This window comes from Lytechinus variegatus, chromosome 2 (assembly GCF_018143015.1).
Source record: "Lytechinus variegatus isolate NC3 chromosome 2, Lvar_3.0, whole genome shotgun sequence".
Lineage (NCBI taxonomy): Eukaryota > Metazoa > Echinodermata > Echinoidea > Temnopleuroida > Toxopneustidae > Lytechinus > Lytechinus variegatus.
Window position 1 is genome coordinate 21,891,602 of NC_054741.1, and position 12,462 is coordinate 21,904,063.

Sequence of the window (12,462 nt, forward strand, 5' to 3'; positions counted from 1 at the left end):
AAATCAAGGAATGTTGTCAGATCTGACTTGTCGAACAAACACGTTGATGAAATGCTCCCCACATTAAAATCAATATTTCGCAAGTTAATTCTGGTTTCATTTGTGGAAAAATCTTACATTTCCCCCCTTTCACTCTCAATCTTATACATCTTTGAACTGCATAACCTTTCTGAATGAAATATAGTTTAAACACATCGAGTCTCGTAGGCCTAATTGATATTGCATAGGCCTACAATATAATCGAATTTAGATATAATCTACAATCATGAATGAGGTATTAAGGATTCTAAAAATGCATATATCAGGCAGCAGCTAGCTTTCTTGATGAATGATTTGTTGGCAATTCTTTTGGTCTGACGTCCTGGTTAAGATCTGTACGAAAAGAAACGAATGAAAGAAGAGATATTTAATCAGAGTGGATCTGGGTCCCGTAACACAAAGATTAACGTACGCTTGATCCTTGCGATTGATTGTATGTTGTAGCCAATACAATCAATCGTAAAGAATATGTTACACGATCATTGCATTTAGCTTTAATGTTACGGCCCCTGGTTACGATGATGACACAAGTGTATTGTTCAATATTTATCACAAAGTCTCCGTATTTCTTTATTGTTTTCTTTCTTCTTTTTCTTGATTTTGTCTGTTTGTCATTCACTTTTCGAGAGAAAATACCATATCATGCATATGGAGAGTGATTATCTTTTCATTCGAAAATTAGGTCATTTATTTTGGATCTGTCAAAATTAAATATTAATTCATTATCAAACGTTGATACAAAAAAGCGTGAATTATGATTCCAAAATGCTTGCGTAGCCTATTCTTATAACATTACCTACTTTCAGCATGTATTGACATTGTTGTTTATCAATAAATATATTGATAGCCATATTAACCAATGAATTAGTAATGAAATACAGCTACACTAATTCCTACAAATAATCGAATCGATTTTAATAAAATTCCAATTTCGAATATGTAGGCCTTATTAACAACTTGTATTAAAATTTTCTTTACATGAATATTTCATTCACGGGTATTTGTTTTCTACCTAAATGTTCAGCCCCATCTAATAAGGATTCCCTTTAACACAATTACACTCATTTCATGAAGCATCAATCGTGTTCCTTCCTTATAGACTAAAACATGAATGGATCACTTACAAAATACCATAACAGAGGTCTCATCACGTTACAGTGTCTATGTTGGGGGGGGGGGGGGTAATACGTCATGACATTCGACGCCTGGGCAAATTGTAAGCCATTTAGATATTCTTGACGCGTTGATCCCGTGAAGCTTATACCCCACACGACGGTAACCCTGTATTCTTTAATGTCATAACATTTTGATGTTGATCGTGACAAATATCAATAAAACAGAAAATCTAAGCAGCTAAGAACTATAAGGACTGTGCCTGGCTTTGTACAATCCAAAACATACCAAGCAATTAAATGCACTTTAACAAATAACGAACACACAGACAAACAAACAACGGATTACATTGTTATAGGCCTATATATCGAAGAGATTTAGTGATGGAATAACGAAATATTGATGAAAACATGGAGATTTTGGTTACGATTGTTATAAAGGTTCACGGGGTAGCTTTCTACGTGAACATGGTGAATGTATTTTACTAGCAACGAAAAGAAAGAGAGAGAGTGATATAGAGGGGGGGGGGGGTAGAAAGATGAAGTAACTTTGTGCACGCATATTCACTCATATTTCAGTCAAAGACAAAGATGGTCTAAAAAAATGAAACACTAGCTGCAATTTTCTTGAAAGTGACAAATCAAATTCTATGTCTGTCTGGGAATCTAAGGGGTTTGAAGCATACAGACTAGACTGACGCGGGCTGGATATTCGATGTCACAGTATTTCGTCTTTGTGTAGTCTTCTTTTGAAAATGAGCTTCATCTTGGATGTCAGAAGCTCAGTTTAGTTGTAGTAATATCTTGTTACAATATACCGTATATACCAAGGGTGTAATAACACATTTCGCAAACATGTGTATGAGGCCTATATTAATGGTATAATACATGTTTAAAAAATGTAGTACATTCTTCTGATTATAATTTTTTATCTCATCCCTTTCTCCTCCTCCTCCTTCTTCTTCTTCTTTTCTTCTTCTTCTTCTCTTCTTCATCTTCTTATTCTCCTTCTTCTTCTTCTCCTTCTCATCTCTACTTATATTTTTTTTTCTAAATTCAATATACTCGTATAAGAAAATAAAAAAATGCGATGTGTTATATTACGGTACATACCTACCAAGACAAAAGGATTATAATGACTCAATAAAACAAAATGGACAAATCAACGAAAACAAAATCAAGCATTAAATCAAGTCAAAGAGTAAGATGAGGAAAGATGAAGGAATAAAAATCACAAATAAATCGGTTGGAGAATGATTTAAGTTAAAACGATATACAGACACGATTGATATATATAAAACTATTACAAAATTTAAAACTAAGAAAAACAAAGACTAAAAAATACTATTCATTGATAAATTAGGGAAGAATGCATAGGGCCTTGGATATAAGACTAGCCAAATTCTACATTTTTTATAACTACTTTGGTGTTTTAGTTTGAGAATTCCTGAGCTCACCCCATGCTTGCCCTCTTTAAACATGACCCATTCTGAAATGGGGTTGCGTGGTTACTAGAACAGCAAATAAACATACTGGAGTACATTTCTGAGTTCAATAATGATACGAATCACATGAATTCCAAAGTTGGGGCAACTATTATTTCTTGTTTATTTTTTGTTTTCTTCTAAGACGATCTAACAAGTAAACTTGGAAATGAGAAAACTACAAAAATATTACGTTGATCATGATGATAATGATAATTTAGATATCGACAAATAGAACGTAGGTCTAAATATGAAGTTAAGGTTGACTTTGGTTAAGGTTGGGTTGGAATTTCTTCATTTCATCGCGGTAAAAAGTCTGTTCTCAACAACATCATGATGTATAAATCCGATGTAATATTATGACCTAATATCGACATGATGTAATGACAAATTAAATATGTATGACATATGCATAATTATGTCCAGGTGCTGTGGCTCAGTGGATAAGTTTCCGGACTTTGAACCACAAAGTTCAGGGTTCCAATCCCACCGCAGCACTAGCGATCTTTGGCAAGGCGTTTATTTAGATTTGCCACTCTTCACCCAGGTGTATAGGTACCCGGTAGAAAGTAATTCCTAGAATGCTCGATGCGCCCGATCAGGGTAGCCGTACTAAAGCCGGGGTAACACTATATAGTATGCAGCGCTTAGAATCATTTGTATTTCTATATAAATGCTGCATGTTATTATTATCATATATTTTGGATATATCCTACTGGTTGGGACAGACAAGTAGGCCTATAACGTATCAACCAAAATAGGGACAAGTCAAACTGAGTGAAAGAAGGTTAAATCCCAAATCTTTGAGTATGGTATCATACCTTATGTTATAGCGCTGTAACCATCTCTGTCTTTTTACACACCCTACACGTACTACGAGCCGTCTCTCCCTCGTTAATAGATTTAAGGAGCTCCTTCAGCTCCTTCCGCTCCAGCTCCAGGGCCTCCATGTGCTGTCTCCTCTGGGTCTCCAGGGCGTTCATTACACGGAGTTCATGCTGGAGACTTGTGATGTCTCCTTTGAAGTAAAACAAAATGTAAACAACCTTTTCAAAAGACAAATCCCCATTCTCCGAAGTTTGTAGCTGCTTTGCATGTGAAAGAAATGTATAGTCAATTTATTTGTTCATCAAGATGACACATTTTATTTTCTCTAAGCTTTATTTTTTTTACACGAGGTTCAAAATTAAAGGACAAGTCCACAACTGCAAAAAAGTTGATTTGAATAAAAAGAGAAAAATCCAACATAGCACTGAAAATTTCATCAAAATGGGAAGCAAAATAAGACAGTAATGACATTTCAAAGTTTCACTTATTTTTCACATAAAAGTGATATGCACAACTCAGAAAATTAGAATATTTCATAAATATATCAAAATACACAAGAAAAAGTGAGTAGATGACATCATCAGTCTCCTCATTTACATACTGATCACGAACTGTTTTGTGAAAGTAAGCGAAACTTTAAATGTCATACATGTAACTATCCTATTTTACATCCAATTTTGATGAAATTTCAGTGTCATGCTTGTCGGACTTTTCTGTTTTATTCAAATCAACTTTTTGTTGGGGTGGACTTGTCCTTTAAAGCATAATTTTATTCATCGTGACTTGGCTTTTTTTCAAGCGATGAAACAAACAAACAATGGGAAAAAGCAATAGAAATAAAGACTTTGGAAAAGAAATGGCTTAGTGTTCCTGTGTAAAGTTGAAAAAAACGAAGGGAGAGAGAGATAGAGAGAGATGGTGGGTGTGCCCTGGGGTGGATTGTGTGATTTATACCTCTGAGTTGGTCCATTGTTTGGTGCATGGTGCCCACTTTCTCAACCATATGGGCTCTCTGCGAGTCGAGCCTCAACTGCATCTCATGTCGAAGATCCTCCTGCTTACAGATCATCTCCGATCTCAAGAGCTCAAGTTCGGTTCTAAGTTCAGACACGCAATTATGGGATTCGAGTTCTGAGCTGAGAATAGTTAGCCCACAACCATTTGGACACTTGGAGCTACGGTACCTACAATTGGCTAAATGGGAATCCAACAGACGACGCTCCAGAATTTCTTCACAACCCCGTGCTCGGTTCGGGCATTCGGCGGTTCCAAAGGAACATTCTGATTCATGTCTGCTCAGGACTTCAAGACTGCAAACTTCAGAGCAACCGCTGTCGGCATTCACACATCGAAGTCGAAGTTTGTTCAGGTCATTGCGCATGTACCGGAATAGAGGTCGAAGGTCACATTCCTCGAGATTCTAAGGAAATGAAATAAGGGAAATATGAAGTTTGGAGCACTTTATTTTTAAATTTCAGAAAATCTTTTTTTTTGCGACAGTGATTCAGTTAGCTTTCAAAGAAGGATTACAGACGAAGCATTTTTTTTTCATGAACTGAAACAGAAAATACATCGGATGATTATTGTGAATCTCTAGGTTTAGTGATATTGGCGGTACGTGCAGGTGTATGAACACGTCCTTGATATAACGTACCTGTCTGTCCTCTGGACACGTTCTCTCATGGACAAGCCAGCCATGGATACATGTTGCACAGAAGGCATGTTCACACGGTGCTTGTAGTGGCTCCTCCAGGACATCCTTACAGATGCTGCACATGAGACCATCTTTGATTGGTCCTAGAAATCGATCCTGGTCGTAACCCATCGCTAAATCAGGTCCAATGAAACCAGGGCTGGCAAGATGGCTATCTGAAGGCTGGTGTGGAATGCTACCAGTTTTCACAGTTGATTCCGACGAGAAGGTTGGCGATGAAAAGTATGTAGATTGCCTAGATATACCATTGGTGTCGTAAGGAGGAACGTCAACGAGACGATGTGTGTCATCTGAATCACGCCAAGACCACGCCCTGAAATAAACGGAAGGGGGGGGGGGGGTAGAAGACAAAACAATAACATCATCAACTGCGTATGAAATAAAAGAAACTTTTTTTTTAAATAAAAGAAACTTTTAAAAAGTTCTAACACAACATGTTGATTTACATTATTATATTAAGAGTGGTGAGACTTTTGTGAACGTAAAACGTATGTAAATACAATAAAAAAAAATCTTGGACGGTAAAACTCTGGTAAATTGTGAGTAACCGATATATTTTCACTCATTAGAAAAAATGAAGTTGTCGGCTGCAGATATGAATCGCCTGAAGGCTAAAATCGCCTTATCCCCTTATAGTTCACAAATGAATTAAACAGAGAAAAAAATTCACAAATAATTCTCAACATCCATTGCGTAAACATGGTTTTTCACAATTATCTGCCGAATATACATACTAACATTATATTTCACAGCCGTATGCATACTGTTGATGAAAATTATCCACAAAAAAGCGAACGATGCGAACGCGAAGAGAAGTCATTCGATTACTGAAAATAGACCTACATTATGTCGAATACTTATTCAGATACTGTAAGTACACATCAAAACTCAATATACAACTATGTTGACAAAAGCAGTTAAATCAAATTGATATCATTTGATAGCTTGTAAATGAGATATGAATATACCATTATTCACTAGTTAATTGCTTGTAAAAGATATCTCAGGTCAGTTTTGCCCTCAGCCTCCCGATTTATTGCTACTGCGACTCATCACAGAAATTTTTGAAGATCGAAAGGTTAGGAGTGTACAGTAATGGAGGTCAAATTACATCAATGATTAATGTGCTTTTTTAGATCGTTATCTCCTGTGCATTATTTTGTAATTAAATATTGGTGATTAATTTGTTTGGGGGCAGCAGTTCGTACACGGCCAGAGAAATAAAGGTGTCATTTGTGAAACACAAATTTACACGTGTATTAATTATTCCCTAACCTCGTTCAATCAAATAAAATCCTTTTGAATGGTTAAAATCAATCATCTATCATCTTTACCTGAGAAGTGGGGAACTAACTACATGTATTTCGATGAAATGAGATTATATTAATACTGTACTATATAGCTATCATGATTATTCTACTCCTACTGCAGCTGCTATACCGAATAATAACAATAATTCATAATCATAACGCATAACATTTTATTTTGTAATAGTAAGAACATTAATAAGGACTATGATAGAGCTACGAATAATATCAGAATATAGAGTGTATAATTATTAATACTATTTTGAAAGTAACATGTCGACCATTTTCTGTTATCTGGTCATTCTGACCTTTGCGATAATAATCTTGTCGCCAAACTTTACATTACACTTATCAGTGTTTCAGTTTACCGATGTATTAACAAGGGCAAAAGTCATGTTTATTCTTCTTTAAGTTGCTTTGAACAGCATCAAGAATAATGTTTGCTCTTGCTGGGCAGGCTTATATACAAAACTAGGAGCTCTACAATGATCTTCATTCTGTCTTAACATGTCAAATACCTCGGAATTGTTCGTAAACTCAGGCTCAAATATATGGATTCCTATAATGAGATGGAAAGGACAGTCATTAACTTCCAATCTGATGAAAAAGAGAATTATGCAATAAAATATCTTTCATGAAAATCTCTCTCTTAATTTCTGCTTTAACATAATGTCAAGTGCCATTTGAATCTTAAAAGATTACCCCTATATCAATGCAATAATGTATTTGTATTGTTTTATCTCTATCATTAGAACGTAATTGACAATTAATACTAATTAAACCTAATTAATACCAACATTTTCAAACTGGGTTCTTCGATCAACAGTACCCTTGGTTGAGAAAATAGAAAATGTCCATAATAATAAGTACATAATTATGGGTGTAGACACTATGCACCCATCGATGTAGGTAGTTACTCCATGGTCTCAGAAATAAACATTCCACCAGTACAACTCGCAAACCATAACCATTTTCATGGAGTTTGAAAAGGAATTTGAATTCATTGAATTCAGAATCGGGTATCTGTCAATAACATAATAAAAACAACCATAGATCTTACGGCAAGTATATAACTTTGTAGAGTTAAAGCACAAAACATTTCATCTCAAAAAACACAGGGCAATGGGCCTACCAATGACTTCTGAAATTCGAAAAGCAAATGATGGAGATGAAGAAACTATAGAACATGCAGTGCTTACCTGGCAACTACTATGAAGCAAAATAATGAGAGGACAGATCATCATCATCAAATCAGAACAGCCATGGAACAAACCAGACAAGATACCATTCGGCATATCTTCTCATCAAATATCTCTAGCAAAACTAGTTTGCTGTTTTCCATCATTCACATGGCAACAACACTCCACCCCCACTCAACATCATAACTGCCGGTATAGAGAATAAAATCCACAACTAGATCGCTGTGTTATGGCCCGGGTTTTAGATCAGGTGACCATTTTCACGAAGAGTCATGTCGATGATTTCCAATGAAAAAGAGTTGTTCTCAGCCAATCAGAACCCAGGATTTCAGTAGCTTTTGACAAGTTTCATGCCATGAAATGCTTCGCTCGGAAAAGCACGCAAAGGAATGTGTTTTGGAGAATGCATGATGTGAATGACCTCTGGCCCAAGTTGCTCTCAGGAGCAATACCCATGGGAGACAGGTTACCCTACCCCAAACTTGACCTTAACCGAGAGAGAATTTATGATAGAAATAAGATCGAATGCTAGTCTTGAACACGTACAGCTTGATATAAGTGGCATGAAATAATAAATTGTCTTACACTCTTAAAAAAAGGTGTGAATTGGATTAGAAACCCTCGAGAAATAGGATTCCCAAAAATTTTATTTACGTTAGCTCAAGAACTTTAAATGGTTCTGTAAAGGACCTAAAGAGTGTTCCAAATACGGGACAAGCATATAACCCTCCAAGAACCACCTCTTCTTATCTCTCTCGACCCTCTGCACCAGTGGCGTACCGTACGTGGGTCACGGAAAAAAAATTGTGTCACTTAATGGGCGCGCGAAGCGCGCTCAATTGCCAGGTATGCCGAAAGAGATTTTCAGGACTGTGCCATTAAACGGATATGTATCTTACTGATCAAATAATGCGCGAGCTAATTTTTTTATATTCAGACCCAAAAAGGGATACTAAGCAAATTTTTATTATCATGATACATACCTGTCTCATTAAACAAATAATGCGAGCACGAATTCAAGAAGAGCATACATATCTCATAATCTCACCATAATCCTGATTTTGTTAGAATTACAACGAACACATGAAGCACTGTTTGAACATGATATGTATCTCTCCAATCAAATATTGCCAGAGCGAAGCGCGAGCTGAAAACTGTGAAATTCAGACCTGAAGAGGGGCATTCTAAGGCTTGTTTTGAAGAATTCACTAAAACCATACGTATCTCACAAATCAAACATTGAGAGCGCGAAGCGCGAGCTGAAAATTGTTGATATTCCGACCAGAAAAAAGGGCCATTTAAGGACTGGGTGTTTTTTAGGAATTCATGAAGAGCAGATATATTTCACCAATCCACTAATGCGAACGTAAGCGTACTGGAAATGTTTGGTATTCAGAGTTTAAAAGGGGCAATCACTTTTAGTATAGTCATGAAAAATAAGCATATGTCGCGACATAAATCAATAATAACTCGAAGTGCGAAGATATGTATTTGGTATATATTGACTTGAAAACGGAATGTTTTGTAGTATAACATGATTATATATCTCATTGAACAGACTTTGCGAACACCAGGAATGATGAACACATATGCCCTATAAGCAATAAAATGTTTCATGAAGTTATGAAAAAAATTCTGATGCAATACAATATATTATATATAACATAATAAAAATTGATATCTCTTCCCCCATTACGTTTCTCTTTCTTTCTCCCTTTTCCCCCTTTTCTCCCGTTTTTTTTGTGGGGGGAGCAGATAGGGGCGGGGGCACGTGCCCACCGCCTTAGTTACGCCAAGGCACTTCCCCACCGTTATCGCTCTGACTATCCGTTTTATAATTGGGAGGTCGTGATTTTGTGCTCCAACGTGTCCACAGTACTTTTATTCTATTTCAATATAATAAGTTTCAGTAACACATAAGTTGGCATATTCGGTATATAAATTATCATAGTCTAACCTCCACCAAATCCCGTCTTTCATTATGCCACCCGGGATCGTCATAATTACTGTTTTCTAAGATCAATCACCACCACTTAGGCATGCAAACGCAATGAAGACACCAACTGGAAATATAGATCTAGGTTCTACATATACATGTATGAACATATATTTGGGCGTATGTTATCGTTGATTTTACCTTGTATGTTATAGAATTTACGATGGTATCAAAGTTTAAATATTGTCACAAAACTTCTCCAACACCATGAAAAGCCTGAGGACGTCATACATCACATGGATCCGGGCATGGATCCCGATACGATTGTTACACCAATCAGTAATGTACAAGAAAACAGATTGCCCGTCAAAACATCAGGAACTCGAGAGTATCAGTCAGCATGACCCATTAGGCCAATATTCATGACAAACAAAATCAACGTCCTTATTTTCGTCCCACTACTGGCATGACTGCATGGCAGCCCCACTCTCCAGCAGAAATGGAATGTAAAACGTATCCAAAAGGCGTGTTTTCATATTCACTATAATTCTATGGATTCACAATAAGGCATCGACCCTGGGTGAATAGAAGAACGAGTGGATTAGCCACTGTTTGCGGTCCATTGTTACACCTCTCTGACGTAACGCATTTTCTGCGCTATTCATAGGGTGCGCTATTGTTATGCTGATAAAGGAACCCCCCCCCCCACGAAACCCCCAATGAAATGCGAACACATTTTATACCTAAGTATTACCCCAGGGTGTGGTTTCTTTAACACTGGATTGGTACTTCACATTATACATTATTTCCAAAATAGAATTTTATCTTCCAGAATAAAAACTATATCACTCGACGCGGGACTCCATTTAACCAGACATTAAATGGAGTGAAATTTGATTGAATTTGTAGCGAGATTGTATCATTATTCATTTCGGAATGACATCAACATGATCAAGGTTCGTTCAGACATATTTGAATAATATTTTAGGTCACTGCACATTTTCACTTGAAATTCTTGATACCCGCCATAAGGAATCAGTTTTATACGAGTGTATTTCGAATGAATTTGAGAGACCTTCTTTTTTATTCTTTTGAGGTGACCTCACTGGTTCATTCAGATATCTTACATGATTTAAGGTCATGTCACATAAAACAAAAACTTCACTTCAAATAAAGGACATGTCCATGACTACAGTATACCTTTTCAATAAGAAGATTTGAATTCAAAGAGATACACTATAACAAAAAAATATTACACTTGATGAAATATTGGATTGAAAAGTTTTTACAGTTATTATTTATAAAAAAAAACACTTCACAAATATCTATGGAAAAGCTTCAAATCAAAATTATGGCATGGTGCACTCACTGATTTCCATATTTTTTTTTACATAATGCTGTTTCATAAAATAGGTCAAAGCCGAAATAATCGCATAATTGCTATATTGCATTCGATTCTGAACTTTCCTTCTGTTAAGCTAGTTTAATATTACTTCATCCAGTCAAACTGATGCCAAGAAGAAGAAGAAAAATGTAAAAAGTGATTTATGAAAACATAAGCTTTATAAACATTGACTGATGGGAATGCACTGAGGAAATCGACTGTTGTAGAATGTTTTCTAAACGGGGCTTACCAAGCCAGAGTTGTTGGCGCATCATATTCCATTACAAAAACTCGTCATAACATGTGCTTATTAACATGATTAAGATTGTGATTCTTACATCAAGAATTATAGTTTGCAAGCTGGAAATGAGCCAATTGTAAAAACGGAATATATTATGTTTATCATCATCACTGTGTTCCTTTCCAAGCTTTTAATTCACGAAGAGTGAATTACGAAGCGCACTGAATCTTTTATTTATAACCTAAATGCATCAATGATAATAATAATGATGATGATTGATGATGATGATGATTGATGATGATGATGATGATGGTAATGATGGTGATGATGATGATGATGATGATGATGATGATGATAAATATGATGATGATGATGGTGATGATTATGATGATGAGGATGATCATGATGATGATGATAATAATAATGATAATAATAATAATAGTGATAGCAATTATAATGATAATATTAAATATCTCCTTTGAAACAATGAATGTTTTGAATGGTTAGTTATGAAAACACTGGAAACGGCAACTTGATATACGCCCACTTTAAAGGCCCCAACCCTTCTTGTAAGCCACGTTCCGAAAGAAGAACAATAAAAAGTCTCAGAAACAGATTTGGAGAAAGGTTGAATTTCGTCTTGGAAAGTAGCTCAAATCAGCAGGAATGACATTTACAGAATTCATGAATACCTATCATTAGAGTATCTGGGAAACCTTTTTATTACTACCCCAAAAGAAGATCCACTTTCAATTGGATACACTCTAAAAAATGAAGTGCTAATTCAGCTCTTAAAGAGCGTGTATAGTGACTGCACTTCGGAGTGCTGATTTGTCTAGTTCAAATTTGAACGAGAAAAATCAGCACTCCGAAGTGAGTCACTATACAAGCCCCGATACACGCTCTTTAAGAGCTGAATTAGCACTCATTTTTAGAGTGTAAAACCGATATGCAATTATGACACGACAAAATGGACCTTGATCTTGCCGCGCTCGACCGTTTTAGTTTGAAATTGTTATTAAGTGACCTCATTTTTCCCCCCAACTTATGTTAATCCCTGGTAATATCTTATTCTTTTTAGACTTTTTTCATACTTTCAAGGGTCATTTTATTTATTTATTATTTTTTTTGGTTAAACACATTCTCATCGAATCATTGCTAACAGCGCCCTCTATAAACATGTTTCTGAAATAGGGACTTCCCCATGACGTATGTTGG

General features: G+C 35.9%; 1 protein-coding gene across 1 annotated transcript in view; it reads right to left on the reverse strand.

Moving 5' to 3' along the window:
• The window catches only part of LOC121407569 (RING finger protein 151-like), an 18,798-nt gene continuing 6,336 nt past the window's right edge, over positions 1-12,462 (reverse strand). Inside the window, exons 2-5 of the mRNA XM_041598710.1 lie at positions 5,118-5,490; positions 4,418-4,883; positions 3,457-3,653; positions 1-372 (exon numbers count right to left, since the gene is read on the reverse strand). Coding sequence (XP_041454644.1) covers positions 3,463-3,653; positions 4,418-4,883; positions 5,118-5,490 — 1,030 coding nt within the window. The 3' untranslated portion in view covers positions 1-372; positions 3,457-3,462. The remainder of the gene's footprint in view (positions 373-3,456; positions 3,654-4,417; positions 4,884-5,117; positions 5,491-12,462) is intronic.